This window comes from Ochotona princeps, chromosome 6 (assembly GCF_030435755.1).
Source record: "Ochotona princeps isolate mOchPri1 chromosome 6, mOchPri1.hap1, whole genome shotgun sequence".
NCBI classification, from domain to species: Eukaryota; Metazoa; Chordata; class Mammalia; order Lagomorpha; family Ochotonidae; genus Ochotona; species Ochotona princeps.
In genome coordinates, this window is record NC_080837.1 from 86,602,089 (window position 1) to 86,619,477 (window position 17,389).

The 17,389-nt window shown below is 61.1% G+C and overlaps 1 protein-coding gene across 2 annotated transcripts in view; it reads right to left on the reverse strand.

Moving 5' to 3' along the window:
* SLCO3A1 (solute carrier organic anion transporter family member 3A1) overlaps positions 1–17,180 on the reverse strand; it is a 115,131-nt gene extending 97,951 nt beyond the window's left edge. The window contains exon 1 of one of the 2 annotated variants that reach the window (XM_058666601.1): positions 16,833–17,180. In XM_058666601.1, coding sequence (XP_058522584.1) covers positions 16,833–17,012 — 180 coding nt within the window. In that variant the 5' untranslated portion in view covers positions 17,013–17,180. The remainder of the gene's footprint in view (positions 1–16,832) is intronic. The other variant, XM_058666600.1, reaches the window with a different exon arrangement.
* Positions 17,181–17,389: the final 209 nt, after the last annotated feature.

Genomic DNA, 17,389 nt, shown 5'->3' on the forward strand with positions numbered 1-17,389 from the left:
ATCCACTGATTCACCTTCCAGAGGCCCACGACAGCCAGGGCTGGGCCAGGCGGAAACAAGGAAGCAGAAATTTCACCCATGCCTCCCGTGTGGCTGGCAGGGACCTGGGACCCACTGCCTCCCAAGGCAGTGCCCACCAGGAAGAGCTGCAACGGGCAGCAGAGCCAATACTCAGGCCACCGTTTCTGACACCCACCCCGCTGGGGACCATACATGCCTCTGGCTGCGTGCTCTGTGCGGCATCCCAAGGCAGTCATTGCAGAGGGCTGGATTCGGCCTCACACCCACAGCCCAGCACCCGCAAGGGGCGGAAGAGCCCGTGGGCCTCTGCACGTGCTGCCAGGACCTGCTCGGCTTGACCCAGGGAGATGACAAATACCATGCTGCTTCCGAGAGCAGCAGAAGCACGGCTCCCCACACGGGCATCTGCAATGCCCGGGCTCCTTCGGAGGCAGCACCTTGAGCACACTGCACCTCTGCGATTAGGAAGGCTGAAAACCAAAGCCCAGGCTCGGGCCTGGTGCAGTAGCCTAGCGGCTCAAGTTCTCACCTTGCATGCACCAGGATCCCATATGGGCACTGGTTCATGTCCTGGCAGCCCCATTTCCCATCCAGCATTCTGCTTATAGCCTAGGAAAGTAGTTGAGCATGGCTCAGAGCCTTGGGACCCTGCACCTGCATGGGAGACCCAGAAGAGGTTCCAGGATCCTGGCCTCGGATCGGCGCAGCTCCAGCCATTGTGGCCACTTAGGGAGAGAATCAACAGACACAACAGACAGAAGATCTTCCTCTCTGTCTCTCCTCTTCTCTGTATATCTGACTTTCCGATACAAAAAATAAGTCTTTAAACAGGAAAACTACAAGGTCTTTGTTTTAAAAAAAGCCCAGGCTCTGGAGCAGCCATGAGTGCTAATCGGCAGGAAGGCAGTGGCTAATGAGAAAAGACGGAGCAGGGCAGGCCTGCAGAGGGGACCAGCGTGAGCCGGAGGCGCAGGGAGCTGCGGGGCTGGAGACGCCAGGTAATCCCCTCCTTGACGAGCCCAAGATTGGCAGGTTGGGCAAGGACACTCCGGTCCTAGGTGGTATCCCCTCCAAGATGTGATTGACACGGTGACCCACAAGCCAGAAAGAGGCCCCGGGGCTGGCTACCAGCACCCCCTCTCCAAAGATGTGCCTATCAAGCAAAGCATACAACCCGCATCCCCAAAGGGTGAGTAGCCAAGTCGGGGTGGCAGGCATGCTCCTCCCCATACGACATGGAAAAGGAGGGTGGCCGGCTGCGTGAGTTCAGAGCCTAGGCACCAGGCCAAGGGCCTGCGAGCTGCCCTTGCCATCACACACAAGGGTAGTCATGGAGTGTGTCCATTCATGGTCCAAGGCCACCACCAGCACCTGCTGCTCACAGTCAGGGTAAGAGTGTGGCTGCATGCCAGAACCTCCAGCCACTGCCTGTAGCAGCTGAGTTCACAGAGCCAGAGCCAGGTCCCAAGGATGAGGCCCAGCCAGGGTGTCGTTGCACTTGGCCCCGAGGACAGGGACTCGGCCAGGGTGTCGCTGCACTGGGCCCCGAGGACAGGGACTCGGCCAGGGCGTCGCTGCACTGGGCCCTGAGGACAGGGACTCGGCCAGGGCGTCGCTGTACTGGGGCCTGAGCACAGGGGCCTGGCCAGGGTGTCGCTGCACCTGGGGTGACCAGACCTCAAGGACAAGGACCCGGTCAGAGTACCACTGTACCTGGGGTGACGGGCTTGAGGACAGGGACCCAGGCTACCTGAGCCAGGGCATCACTGCACTGGGTGAGGCCTCATCCAGCCAGAACGCCATCTGAATTTCCAGCCTCTAGGTATAAGGATTTCATGTTGCCCTTGTGTGTGCGACTAACCTTTGCCCCCACCCGTTTCATCAGTGTTTCCGTGGTAACGAGTGTACTTCCAAGTGGGACATGCAGATGGCAGCTTGGAGAAAACAAGACAGGCCGAGTGAGAGACTGAGCACAGCCCAGGGGAGGTTGGGGTGGCGCAGGGCCCTCTGCACCAAGGTGTGCACTCGGGGCAGTGGAGACCCAGCCCTTGGCACATGGCGGCCTCACCGGACACTGGGCTGCCCGCTGCGGGACGCTGACCCTGTGGGCCTGCTCGTCTGGAAAGCTCTTACGAGCAGCACAGCTGGTCTGCATGGCGCTGCCAGGTGTTTCCAAGATGCCACGGTCACGCCTGATGGGGACCAGCTCTATAACCAGCGTCCACGCCAGGATGCACACTGGCAGCTGCTCCTTAGAGAGAAGTTGGCAGCACCAGGGCATGGCCAGCGTCTCCACTGCTGCCCCGAGCCTGGGGAACAGCCAGGCTTTCCAGGAAAGGCCCTGCCCCTGTGAGGTCCTCCTGCTCCAGGCCCCGTGTGGTGAGCACATCTCGCCGTAAGGTACCACAGGAGACCTGCCACCAGGGGACAGTCGGGGAGACACAAGCTTAGAGTCAAGTCTGAGGACAGACAGGGTGGGTGGGATGGCTGCTGTGCCAAGCCACATCATGGTCACAGCCGCCTGTACCATAGGCTCATCTGGGCCTGCTGGGCTCAGCAACTAGGAGCCCTGGGGCCAGTGGCTCCCGAATGCTGTACTTTGGTTCACAGTGACCTAGGGCCTGCAGGCAGGGCTGTCCTGGACAACAGGCTCAGCTGAAGATGGGACAGCATGGGATGTGTGGCCCGGAAGTGAAGAGCGGAAGGCAGGAGCTGCATAGGACACAGCACCATGTCTGGGAGACCCAGAGCAGAGATCCGAATTCTCCAGGACTCGAACGCAGGGGTCAGCAAGCTCACTGTCAAGGGCCACGCAATGGCTATTTTAGGCCCTGCCGGCCCTTCAGCTCATCACATGGTCTCTGTCACATGAGTGTGGAACAAAGCAAGCCTCGTGGCTGTGCTCCAGGGCCCACAGCTGTCAGTGGCCAGGCCCAGCTCTGGGACCACTGTCCCTGCTGCATGGTCACTTCCACCTTGTCAGTCACGCCCATGTTTCTCCACTGTGGATTACAACTAAAGTTCCCAAGCAAGGAGAGCCCCAGGAAGAGCCCTCATGGATGAGGGCAGGGGCCACCATGACATCGGCGTGTGGCCCCTGGGGTGCACGGGGACATCACCAGCCCTCGGATACATGAGGAGCAGCAGGCTGAGGCTGGAGGACCCGCCCCAGTCACAAACATCAGCAAGATGGGGGCTGCCATTCTAGCAGCCTGGCTTCAGGGCCAAGTTCTTAACTGGCAGGCCTGACCCCAGAAAAGGCAAGGCCACCAGCCATGGGGACACTCAGCCCAAGACGTCCAGCTGAGCGAGGCAGGAAGGACGGGGGGCAGAGATTTTGTACCACGGGCGCAGCTGAGTTGCCTGACGCTGAGACACACAACGGGGCTGCCACTGCCGCCTCCATAGACCGGGAGAGACAGTGCCTACCGCCCACATCATCCCCTGCCAGGCACGCTCAGCAAACGCTCCATGAATGGGAGAAGCAAATCCATGCCAGCGCCTCCTCAGGATCCAGCACCTGCCTGTCGCGTTAAAGGTACAGTAACCCAGACTGGGGCTCAGCGTCCACAGGGTGGAGGCCCCTGCAGAATGGGGCCAGTGCAGCTGGAAAAGCCTGGGTGGGGACAGGGAAGTCCCTGAGGGACACACCCCAACAGACACACACCTGTTCCCACCTGCCCTGCCCCTGCTCTGCCCCGACACTGCAACAGGAAGTACTCCCAAGAACCAGCGAACGGAAGATTAGGTGACAACGTATCTTTCAAATAATCTTACATATAATTTTTAAAGGGAAGGAGACACTCACCAGGGAGCCACTCCCACTGGGGGAAGGAGGGGAGCTTGGGATGGTCGCTGGGCAGGTGACCACATGGGAGAAGCCCCACTGTCGGACGCAGGAGTGTGGGGCAGGGGCAGACCCCGGTCTCTGGAACGGCTTGCACTCCCTTTGCTGAGTTTGGGCAACAGCAGGGCTTTTGTCCAGCAGTACCAACATGGCACCGCCTGGGACTCCCACTTGGCATGAGCTCTCCAAGGCCAAGGGGACTTTGGGGAAGGCCAGGCCCGACTCCTGCAGCACCAGCCCAGATCAACCGTGCCTCCGCTGGGCCTGCTTCTCAGACTTGCTGCATGGACACTCAGGCCAATCAGCTCTGGTCCACGTGCCTGGGGCTGGTCCCTTTGGACTGCAGCTGGCATTCAGAGTTGGGGATTTCTGTGAACACACAATGAGGTAGCTGGGGAACAGACTTGGGTCTGAGCGCTAACACCATGCCCACAGCCTGGAGCAGATTCATCTGCTGTCACAGTACTCCCAGACCTCGCCTGACAACCCCCAGGTCTCACTTGAGGACCAAGGCCACTGTCACAGTACCCACAGGCCTCACCAACAGACCAGGGCCACTGTCACAGTACCCCCGGACATCACTAGCAGACCAAGGCCACTGTCACAGTACTCCCGGACCTCGCCTGAGGACCAAGGCCTCTATCACAATATCCCTGGGCCTCACCTGCAGAACAAGGCCACTGTCACAGTACCCCCGGACCTCGCCTAATGATGAAGGCCACTGTCACGGTACTCCTGGGCCTTGCCTAAGGACCAAGCCCACTGTCACAGTACCCCCAGACCTGGCCTGCGAACCAAGGCTGCTATCACAGTACCCCTGGGCCTCACCTGTGTCCAGAGGCCAGGCTTGGAAGGGGCTGCTACGGCTCCATGTGGCAGCTTAACACGTGGTGTTAACTCCCGGGATGGTGCAATCCCTAAATTAGACTGCTGGCATCCAGGGGCTACATACAGCATGTCCACCCTTGCTCACCAGGGCTGTGCTGTGACTGCCCCTTCTTTTGTCAGTATCCTCTCACAGAAAGAACAATACCACAGTGAGAAGCATTGGGGAAGCAAAACAGCCACACGCAAACCCCAGCTGCGGGCTGCCTACCACCCTCCATGGCGAACAGGCCACAGGTACCAGGCATGAAAGCCTCACTCAGCCCAACACTCAGCAACAAGAACCTTCCAGCAGAAATCACGTAGCCATCCCAGCCCCACAGAGCAAGCCTGCAGCGGGCACAGCCCTCCCACCTGGGTCACCAGCCACAAGACCCCGGCCCCATAGAACAAGCCTGCAGCGGGCGCAGCCCTCCTGCCTGGGTCCCCAGCCACAAGTGCCCACTGAGGGAAGCTGAGTGCAAGGCTTTGAGCCCATGGCACCTGCAGGGAGAAGAACGGGGCAGACACCCAGGAGACACACAGCCCACAGAGGCGGCAGGTGCTCCCCGATCCTGACAAGGGGACAGTGGGAAAGCTCCTGCAGGGCCTTGCAAGGCAGCTGGGACAGAAACAGTTAAGTCCACACCTGAGACCTCTGGGTAGGAACAAACAGACCCCAAGGACAGCCGGTGGAATTTCATTGAGACTGGCAGCTTCCAGCTGTGGACCCGGCCAGGGGACAGTGTAGCCCACAGCTCCCTTCCCAGGGGCTTAGGGTTCCCTCAGTCTCCCTGACTACAGCAGGGAACGCAAAAGGACCCATGCCCAGTGCACTCCTTGTGGTCCTCCACTACCTTGACCTGCTAGAACTACTCCCTCTTCAGAGCCGCACCCTGAACCCCACAGCACCGCTGGGGAGGAAAGGGTTTGAAGGCCTTGCAGCACCTGTGTGGCTGCAGGAGGCCGGGCTCACCTGAGGCCACAGAACGCTGTGCAGAAGGCGCTGTGGGTGCCCCACTTGGGGAGACAGACCCGGAGGTACTCACTAGGGGCTAGGCTGCTACCTGGGACGTGCGCAGCCCATTCCCACCGGGGCACCCGGGCTCAGGGTCTTGCTCCACTCCCAAGCCCAGGTCCCGCTGCTCCACATCCTGAGAGGCGGCTGACAGCCCATGGTGTTAGGCCAGCCACCCACCTGGGAGGCCCAGCTTGAGTGGCCCAGCCACCCACCAGGGAGGCCGGGCTCGCGATGTTGGCCCAGCCGCCCACCTGGAAGGCCCAGCTCGTGGTGTTGGCTCAGCCAGCTTTTTTTCTAATCCTAGAAGCAACAGTTGCCGAGCCCACATGGACGCAGCACCTGGCACAACACCTGCTGCCAGGGGGCCTGCCCTGAGGCTACAGGAAGCACACGGAAACCAAACACCGGACTTCAGAATTCAGTGGGTGGCATGGGCGGGAGAAAGTGGGCTTTCAGTCAAGAACCCCCACGCTGAGCACAACAAAGAGCCCAGCCAACGTGCCAGGACAAGAAGCCAATGGAAAACAAGCAGCCTGGAGGCCGCTGGGGAAGGCAGGACAGACCAGGCACCCCGCTGGGGGCAGCTCACCCCACACAGCCGGACAGAGCTCAGCACCCACATCATGAAAGTAAGAAATAAATAGGGTGCAAAAATCAACATTAGAGAATGGACACATGACGTGGAATCTAAAACGAACCAAAGAAAGAGTTTCAATGTGTTGGCCAGAGGAAAGACCAAAATAAATCAGGAATTAAACAATGAACAGCAGAACAGACAACCTCAGAGCTCCATGAGGGCCGGGTATTTGGATGGCAGGTGTCCCATGGCTGACAGCTCAGGATCCCCAAACGCAGAAAACCCAGTGACAAGCTCCTGGGACCCGTCTGAGACAGCAAACACGATGTACAGACAAACCGCCTTGCGGGAGCATGTGGAAATTGCCCGTCCTAAACCCACACATTCAAGTGTCTCGCACCTAAGTCGGCTCAGCCTCACGCCATCTCCCACTGCAGTTCTGAGAGCGCCTCGCTTACGAGATCAGCCTAGATGTGCAACGTTGAAGGAGGTGCTCCGCGGCACTGAGCCGACAGGTCCACCGGCCATCCAGGAGAACAAGCCCCGAGCTGTCCTGTGTGAGAGCTCAGGAAACCCACTCCCGGCTGTGCAGCCACGCAGCCAGCCTGTGCCAACTCTGCATGAGAAGAGAAAGAGCTCTGGCTAGGGGACCCCCATGGTATCCTGGAAGTACCCTCCTGCTCTAGCCAGGACCACTGCCCAGGAGCACTGGACGCCCCTATGCCTGGCAGGGCACACCCTGGGGAGGTCGGCTCGCCTGAGCAGGTGTCTGAAGCTGGCATCTCCGGGTGGATCCTGTTCTGGGGGCTCGACTCTGGACATGCCCAGCCCTGTACCAGGTGGACATGACTGGCCTTCCCCCACCCAGCAGGGAGCTAAGCGGCACGGTGGGCACAGGACAGACAGCAGCAGGCAGTTCATTTTCACTCTCACTCCCAGGGTTAGTTACGGTGCTCTCTGAATGGAGGACTTGGGATTTCTTTAAACCTGCTCTATTTGGTTCTTCTGGAAACCGTAAGATGTCCTTTACAGAGGTGACCTCGGGGAAGGACACCTGATGCCGCAGAGAAGTGACTGTGACCTTCAAGATGCAATCACACCGAGCCTTCCACGCAGCCAAAACCTCAGCCGTGACATGCGCTGTGGACAGGCCACAAGGTCATCAGAAATGTAAACACCACCCCAGCCTCAGCGCCAAGCTAGAGGGGAAAAGCAAGCTGCCCGAAGCCACACAGGACCCATAATCAGCATTCGCAGCCTTCAGAGACGCCAGCGTCTAGCTCCACGGCCACTCCAGGGTCCTTGGGCATCTGTGGCTGTGGGCAGCCCCAGAGAGATGAAAAAACCCCATCAAAGTGTGGTCCACCACCACCCACCACCCCTACCCCCAGCAGCGGGGATTCTTAGATATGGCACGCTTTCCTGTGTTTTCCAAATTGCCACACACACACACACACACACACACACACACACACTCCTGTAGCAAACACAACTGTGATGCCTATAGGAAGATCGGAAGCCACAAGCTCAGGTTAGCAGGCGAGCCCTAGATGTACACTGCCGGCAGGAAACCGCGATGGGCGGGCAGCTTCCTGGCCTGACTGCACAGCTCAGGGGAAGCCCAGCTGGGCCACACAGGGGCTGCCTCCCTCCTCCAAGCTGAGGCCGCAAATGGCGCCTCCCCACAGCAGCCAGGCAGAGTGCAAGGGGAGGTGTGCATGGTGCCTGCCCAACTGTTGCACTGTAAGCCACACACAGCTCCTTCCAGTACCAGCCAGAGTCACCCAGAGTGGATACATCCAAGGCCATGCACGCCAGCTCTGCCTGCAGGAACAGAGTCTGCAGATAACAGAAAGGAAGCTCTACACCCTGAGGCCCCGTGCCCCCAGTCCATCCTCGCCTCCCGCCCGCCCCCAGCTCAGGACATCAGGCATCCAGGGCCCGCCAAGCCACACCTTGCAGCGGGCAGCCATACTGCTCCTGGCTGCATCGAAGCTGCCCGGCTGGTCACCCCACTTCAAAGCAGGGGACAGGGGGATGAGTTTTGCCAAGAGAGGTGTGGGCAGTCCTCACACTGCTTGCTGGAGTGCAGTCTGGAATGCTCCTGATGGAGTGTCGGGGATTCCCCAGCCTGCCCCTTCTCTGTCAGTCCCCCCCAGTTCCCACCTCCAGGGCTGAGCCAGCACCTGACACTTTAGGTCCACCCCAGACAGCTGTCCCAGTGCTGCACTTCTAGGGGCCTGGCCACTGCCTGGCCTGGCCTACAAAGGGACACTGCGCTGCCAGGCCTGACCTGGACAGGGTCATTGTGCTTCCAGGGGCCTGGGCCTGGCGCCGTCTGTGCAATGAGTCATTATTAGGATCTCAAGTGGCTGTCTCCCCACTACCAAGGCCAGGAACAGGAAGTTGTCAAAGTTAATTAGTCTGGCACAGACCGGCCGACACTTTAAAGACATCTGCGCTGAGAATGCGAGACTCCTGACACCCCCAGTTCCCCACCCCCAGTTCCCCATCAAGGCAGACTGAGTGAGGTGCCCAGTCCTCAGCTGGCCAGGGCATCAAGTGCATCGTGACAGGGTCATGTCCAGGATCACCAGGTAGGCTGGGGTTGACTGCAGGGGAGTCCAGTCGCCTAGAGAGTGCCAAGGACTCCTGGATGGGGACGCACAGGTGCAGGGAACGCCCAGCTGATGCAGGTCCAGGGTTTGCTTTCCCTATGTCAGACTCCATGACCAGAGCTCCAGAACAAGAAAGGGCCTTGCAAAGTTCCCAGTCACCCCAGTGGCCGCACTCGAGTGAGGCTGGCCGCCAGCACCCCAGAAGGAAACAGCCACCTTTCTCAGGGAATCAGAGTGTCTGCAAAGCCCGGCCCCTCGCCCCCCGAGGAGGGACACCATCCCACCCAACCCCACAGGAAGACACAGCCTGCCCTTGCCTCGGCACCCTCTGACCACTGCTGGGCTCTATGTTGCTTTTCATGCTGAGGTCGGAGGGCCCAGCCCTGGTACGAGGGCCACACGTGGGAGCAAGGCTCAGTGACACCAGCAGGTGACAGTGAGGTCATAGGGCAGGGTCAAGGGTGGGCAAGCATTGAGGCCACCACTGGATTCCAGGAAGAAGAGAGGCAGACATGGCCTGGGAGACCACGGGGCTGTCTCCAAGCATGTGCTGATATGGGACATGGGGGCTGGGAGACCATGGGGCTGTCTCCAAGCATGTGCTGATATGGGACATGGGGGCTGGGAGACCACGGGGCTGTCTCCAAGCATGTGCTGATATGGGACATGGGGGCTGGGAGACCACGGGGCTGCCACCCAGGGTGTAGTGATGGGAGACATGGAGGGTGGGAGACCAGTGTGTGCTGATGGGAGACATGGAGGTGGGAGACCACGGGGCTGCCGCCCAGTGTGTGGTGAGGGGGCACTTGGGGGTTGGGAGACCATGGGGCTGCCGCCCAGCATGTGCTGATGGGGGCTACGGACCTGGAAGACCAAGGCACTGTGCCTCCCCAGCCCCACCAGCTCTCTCCTCACTGAAGGAGGCAGAGCCCCTCTCCACCAGGTCTCCCAGGACGGTGGCTGGAACCCGACTCCCCAAGCTGCCACCACTGCCTCCCAGGGTCTACGCTGGCAGGCAGCTGGCTTCAGTACTGAGCGAGCAGCGCACCCAGACGTGCCACAGCCGGCTGCTCTACTTCCTGTCCAGCTCCCCACTGACGCACCGGGAGAGCAGGGGAAGCCGGCCCAGGCACTGGCCCCTGCTCCCACACGGGAGTCCAGGACGGAGTTCGGGGCTCCTGACTTCGGCCAGGCTCAGCCCTGTCTAGTACAGCCATTGTGGTGAGTGATCCAGCAGCTGGAAGGTGAGTGTGTATAAATGCATGTATTTTGATCTCTTTCTGGATTAAAGAGAGGAATGTGCCTTCCGAGAAATGTGGAAACTATTTTGCAAACAGGAGGGATGCCATAAAGGAGTGAGGAAAAACGGTGATTTTCTTTCAGAATTCACCAAAACTCTGCTTTTACGTAGGCCTTTTCCTAACCATAACTACCAACAATACAGCTGGTGAACGCCTCCTGACCCCTCACCTGCTGCTTGAGGCGGGCTCTGAGGGGAGTAGCTGCCCGGTGAGGTGCCCACCCAAGCAGGGATGCTCCAAGCTTACATTTAAGGTGACCCAAGAGTTAGGTCCTCTGGGAACAGAGAGACAACAGGCCTGGTGTTCACACCATCGCCTCCCCAGCACAGTTCCAGAATGTTCCCCAGGACTGCTCCAGGACTCAGCCCAGCTAGCTCAGGGCCTAGCTCAGGGCGCTCACCCCCTGCTGCCACCAGCTGCGAGCCACCGGGCTGTTGGCCAACTTTCTGATTTGTGTGCAGCTCTGTAGCTTGGCAAGAGGAAAGGGAAGGTGTGAACTCATGCTCTTGGTCAGCTGAGACACAGCATGGCCACTGGCAGGTGTCGCACCTGCAGTGTTTGCCTAAGGTCACAGACAGGCCTGTCGGCAGCTCCTCCGAATCCAGTTCAGCTGGTGTCATCCTTGTCTCTTCTCCCCAGCCCTCAGTGAGCCAAAAAATAAGTCCCTTACCCACAGGGCAGGAAGTGGCTGGAAGTCCCAGGGCCGTGCATGTCACCACACAGTACACAGCAGGTCTCCAGGGCCACGGCAGACCTTGGGAGATGGGACAGCCAGTGGGTGGCACTCAGACACGTCCTGCTGAGCCATGGCCTGCAGAGCTGCAGTCCTCAAGCCCTGACCAGCCCCAGACTCCCAGGGAAACGGCAACGGGCACTGACCCTACTGCCCGCCCAAGGCCAGAAGAGCCACAGTGGGCTGGTTCCAGCTCTCTCAGACCCCAAGGATCAACTGTTGGCACCGTCCTTTCTCTCCCAGGCTGGACCACGATAATTGAATCTTATGTAATGAGAACATAGGGGCCTGTGCCGCAAGAACGTCCACCTTCATTAGGGCAGCTCTCAGCAGAGCAAACAGGAGGTGTCAGGAGCAGGATTCCACGGCTTATTTAATTAATGCAGGGCGAACCTCCAGGCCCTGCCTGCTGGCCTCCGCCACGGCGCATCCCACCCCACCCACCCAACACTGGCCTGGGAGAGTAGGAGCAGCCCTGTCCTGAGGGGAGGGACACAGTAGAAGTCCAGGCAGATATCCCAGACGTCTGGAGGGAGGCGTGGGGACCAGGCTGCAGCAGGTGCGTCATGGGAGCAGAGCAGCATCCACCACCGTCAAGTCCTCATGGGAGGTGCAGGCAGTGACCCAGGACTGTCCCTTCTCTCTCCTCGCCTGTTCTCGCCCTACAAGCAGCCCCTGCCTGCTTATACTGGCTGCACCATGGGACGCTGGGGAGGCCACAGAGACATCAGGGCTCCTGCCTGCTACTGGCACTCACAGGCATCTGGAACGCCAAGCAGAGGTGTAGGCTCAGCGATGGCCTGCAGAGCTGCACTCCCGGGCCCTGGACCAGCGCTGGGTCCCACAGGGGAGAAGGCAGCAGGTACTGAGCCTGCAACCTACCCAGGGCCAGGACGGCCACAGAGTCACCAGAGCCAGGCCTCGGGACTCCACGCTTTCCTGGGGGACCCACCCTCTCTCTCCCAGGAAGCTGGGATCTGGGATGCTTGAATGAAAACCCCACCTCTGAGCCAAGGTGCCCACTGCCAACCCACTGACCAGAGTCGCCCTCTCTTCCTGCACCAGCACCCATGACAAGCGCTCCCCAGAACTCAGACATAGGCCAAGGTGCACGTGGGACAGTCAGAGGACCCGAGGCAACATGCTGCCAGATGCAGCTGAGGGCACAGGCCCACAGGCAACCTGCAGGATGGCACTCCATCCAGCCTGCATCCTCTGGGGACCCTCAGATGCCACAACCCTGCCCTTCTGGCCAAAGCCGCATGCCCACACCCAGACGTGGCCACACACAGCCCCAGTGTTCAGGCCTTGGAGGTCTATCACCCTCAGCAGCCACCCTGTCCCACCCCGGGGAAGTTCAGCAGGAACAGCCCCCACCCACAACTTTTGGTATGAGTAGGACCACAGCCCGGCAATGGGTGCTGCTGCCTGGGTGCCCACAGAGGCCTCAGCTCCAGACAAATGCCCATGCACTACAGGTTGCAAATCAGAATCCACACCACAGCCTGGGCATGCTCCCTCACCCTCAGGGCCAGGCTCCCTGGCTTCACACAGCTAAGGGAACTACAGCCAGTGTCCGGGGCAGCTCTGTAGGCACCGCTCAGGGGATCCTCCTTGCAATACCAACGCAGGCATCACTGTGACTTCCCTTAAGTGGGAAACAAAGACAGAGAGGGCAGGGAAGGACCTCGAGGGCACACAGCTGGCAGAGGCAGGACACAGGGAGCTTAGCCACTGCACCGCCCTCCCCACCAACACACAGGACCTGGATCCTACAAGGCCTGAGCCATGTCAGCGCCCGTGAGCCACCTGCCCTATTGGCTGTGTTTGTAGGCAGAGAGTAGATCCAGGACTATGCAGCAAGCCGAGGACACTGTCAGGCTGCCCACAGGTGACCCGTGTTGGGGAGACACCTGGGGACCCCACACACACACCGCCCAAATGTCCACATCAGCGTCCTCTAGCTCTGCACCAAACTCAGCCGTCCACAGCCCACACCTCCACGTGCATGGACAGATGCCAGGCCTCAGGCAGGACAGGCCTGGGTCACACAGAAGAAGAGGGTGGAGGACTGGGACAGCCCCTCGGTCACGTTCACTCATGCCACATGTGTTCACATTGGTGGAGTCCAGGCTGTGGTGAGGCCCCTGACAGGGGACCACACTCAGGCTGTCCACGGCACGGAGGGGCACTGGCAGGGGACCACGCTCAGGCTGCCCATGGCACGGAGGAGCACTGGCAGGGGACCACACTCAGGCTGCCCACGGCACGGAGGGGCACTGGCAGGGGACCACACTCAGGCTGCCCATGGCACGGAGGGGCACTGGCAGGGGACCACGCTCAGGCTGCCCACAGCATGGACAGCAATGGGATGGGACCTTGCTGCCCTTGCCACAGATGGCTGCAACACTGTCCCAGGAGCCCAGGCGAGCTGCAGATGCTGGCACTGCCTGCCGCAGGCAGGGCCTCCACCATGCTCCTCCCTGGCAGGTCCCAGCCAAGCCCTCCCATGGGGCTTCTTCCCCCGCTAAGACAGAGGAAACCCCTCTCCCGCTCTGGGAGAAACCAAGAATCCACATGCAATGGACTGACATGAGTTCTCTGAATCCATTTCTTCCTTTAATTATTATTAGCTAAGTATTTAAAACCAAGCTGTAAGAAAGAAAAAGGAGAGAAAAAGAAAGCCAGAGAGACTTTATTTCTCTACCTGGGGCTATGCAGTAATTATGCAAATGAGGGAGGCTGTGTCACTGAGTAACCAAGAATGTGCAAAAACTTGATTTAGTTAAAGGCAGCCACCTCCCTCAGCATGCTAATGTGGCAAAGACTTTCCCCAGCAAAGCCTGCCTCAGGTGTGAAGATTCCTGGGCACCAGACAAGAACAAGGGAACAGTCAGGGAGCCCCTCCGCCACGAGCAAGCTGCATCCCGGGTGTGGAGCTGAGCCGTGCCCTGCACCGGGCTCCAGCCATCACCGTGACCACGTCAACACCATCTCAGGCTCGCTTCGGCACCAGGACCTGCCTGGCGCCACTGAGGGGCCAGATGGCTTTGCCAGCCACCGCCAGGGGTCGCAGACTCTTATTTGCTGGGGGCAGCCTTGTCTGTTATGACGGAGTAACACGGGACCCCCGCACACAGCCTTCCACGAGGCCCCCGTGAGGGGCACCACACACAACAGTGCACCTGCTCCCAACAGTGGGAGACAGAGGCTGGCGTTCCCTCCATCCACAGCAAAGACCCAACTGGAGGACAGTTGGGCAGCGGGCATCGTGAGAAGCTTGCAACTGCTGCTTACTCCAAAACAGGACTCCCAGCAGGCACCACCAAGTGTCCAGTTTTGGAGCCACGATGGCCCTGCTTAGCCCGGGAGGACCGTGTTCTATCAGCTGCCGGCCCGGCAGCAGCATCCTGAGCACATTTCGGAAGCCCGAGCACCCACGCACACCCGAAGTCACAGGTGCTCGGCCTTGGCCAACACTGCCCCAAGTTTTCCCCCGTTTAGTCCCTGTAAGGGCAAATAGACACCTGCGCCTTTGAGGCTGCCTCGAGGTCACTGGGACGAACGGCATCCTCTCCCAAAGAAAAGGGGCAAAGGAACTGAAGCGGCCCGCATTGTCTGAGAAGACCCCAGGGGACACAGGCTAAGAGAGGCGACCCCGTGGGACTTGGGAATCAAACAGCAGCCGCCGTCAGCACACAGCCAGCCAGGGCCCCCCCCCCCGCCCCAGCAAAAGCAGCACAGGTGTGGTGCGTAAGCCCTGCCTGCAGAGAGGAGAGTGGGCTGCCGGAGGCACACCTGCAGACACACACTCTTGGGTTTCCTAGGACCACAAAACATCAAAAGGAAGCCAGTGCCCCCTACAGTCTCCAGCGACCCATAGGGCCACTCCCAGGCCCACTCCCAGGGCCACTCCCAGACCCTTGGTGCACTTTCTCCCACCTCCCGGACAACAGATGGCAAGAATCCTGGTGGGGAGAAGAGATGCCCGAGGAGCATGGCCTGGGCGGGGCAAGCTGACGATCCATTTTCATGAGGTTCCAATGCCTAGGGCAGCTGGGGGCAGCCGGCCGGAACGCAGCCCCGAGGATGTCTGCCTGTGCATCGGCTCTCCTGGGCCTCCAGCTGCTCGCTGCCCGTCACCTGTGGGCTCCGGTTACCCTACCCCACCCCATCAGACTGTCCCTAGCCAGGCTGCATGTGCCAGGAGGCCACCAGCAGCGTATGAGTCCCCAACCCTCCCTGGGGTCCCCCTGCCACCAGAAGCCAACTCCGGGATAGCTACTCAGCACAGGAACACTCTTGGGCAGGGAGTCACACACTTCCTGCCCGTCTGCAGCCTGTGCCATTAGCATCCTGAAAAGTTCCACTGCTGTGGCCACGCGTGAACACAGCACTCTGCTGAACGCCATCAGCTGGAGGCAAGTGAACTACTGGCTGGAATCCACACACATTCCGTCACACACACACTTGGTAGCTATGCCTGCTTTGCCTGCACACAAGGCAGACCGGCCAATGTTCTACAGCATGCCACACTTGCATCTGAGCAAACACACCCATTTAAATGCTTTAACATTCACACACCCCACCAAGGAGGCTCTGAAAACCTGACCCCCAACACAGAGTGCTCCCGTAGAGCCAGATCCTTAGTCCACAGACGGCATCTGCACCGTCACTTTTCCCTGGGTACAAAGGAAGTCCAAGCAGGGCACCTGTACAGCAGTCCCCTGGCATGCACGTGGCTCACAGGCCTCCGGTGCCCAGGGCAGAGAAGTACAAGGTGGCGCGGATGCTGCAAGACAGGCCTCTGACTCTCCATGCCTTGGGGTCTGTCCTGCGGGCAAAGAGCTGCCGGAGACCCTCCACCTGCCTCTTCCTTAGCAACCTGGCCCAGCGCACACACAGCCAGTCTCCACTGCAAGCTGTGGCAGCTGTCCTCACAAGGAGAGGGGCCCAGACACCTGCCCGCTGTGCTAATTCAGCAGCCGAAATCCTGCCCCAACAAACTGGCTCATCAGCACCTGTCAGTGACATTGGACGCAGCTTCCGGTCAGCAGCCAAGAAACAAGTTCACAACGAAACTGTTCACGGAGGCAGGACCGGGGTCCCAGGGGCTCTCTGGGCGACCCACGCAGGGACAGGGACTTGGCCAAGTAAGAACTTGGTGGTGCTGAGTCATGCCAGCTGCTTCTCCCAAGGCAGCGTACTCAGGGGCCGGCCCAGTCTCACTGCCCCTCGTCAGGGCAGCACAGAGGCATTCCCCGCAACACGATGTAACCCCCTGGTGGGCACCAGAGCAAGCCAGGAACGAGTCAACAAGAGGACGCTCAGGAACTCCCAGTTGCCAGCCAGGTGCCCTAACTTTGTCCCATAACTGCAGCATCCGGGGCGAAGTGGGGGGTGGCAGCACGGTCCCCCACCCCGCCAGTCCCCGTGCTCAGATGGAGGAGGCAAGCGCCCCTCTCCGCTCCCCGCGCGCAGGCACCTGAACCCGCGATGCCCTCGCCAAGCAGGCTCCCCAACTCACCGGCCGGCTCGCTGTCCCGCGGGCGGTGGTGATGTGAGGGAAAGGACAGCTTTCCCGGCCCGCCGCCTCTCTCCCCCGACTCCCCACCCCGCACCCTCGGCCCCGCGCGCGCGCGCGCACGAGCCGCCGCCGGCATCCGCGGTCCCGCCCGCTCCGCGCCGCCCAGCAGCCCCGCCGCCTGCGCCCCGGCGGCCGCCTCTGCACCGCGCGCCACCCTCCGCGGCCCGGCCGAGGTCACCGCGCCCCCGGACGGCCCCGCGGCGCGCCGCCGGCCGGGCTGGGCCAGGTCGGGGGCCGACGGCGGAGTTGGCACGGGCACTCACCAGGTAGGCGCCCACCGTGCCCTGCGCCAGCATCAGGGCGCACTCGGACACCAGGAAGATCTTGATGTTGGAGAAGCAGGACGCCTTCTTTTTCTTCTTCTTGTTCCTCTGCGCCTCGTCCCCCTGCAGCTCGCCGCTCCGGCCGCCGCCCGACGAGCCGCCCGGCTTCTTGCCCTGCATCCTTCGCCGCCGCCGCTCTCGCGCTCGCCCCGGCTGCCGGCGCCGCTCGGCCGGGTGCGCGCCGCGAGCCTGCGTGCCGTCCCCGCCCGGCCGCGCGGCCGCCCCCGTCCTGCGGGCGCAGGGGTGGAGGCCGGCTCCTCGCGCCGCGCTCGCCCTGCCTCCGCCCGCCCCGCGCCGCCGCCTCCGGCTCGCCTGTGCCAATCACCGGGCTGCTCGCGCCGCCGCCGCCCGCCCGCCGCGGCCCCGGCTCCGGGGCCCGGCTCGGCCTCGGCCGCGCGCCCCGCCCGCCGCCCGTGCGCCCGGAGAGGCAGCGCCCTGGGCGGCCGCGCGGCCTGGGGAGCCCCTGGCGGAGGAAACGCGGGGGTTCCCGCGCAAGG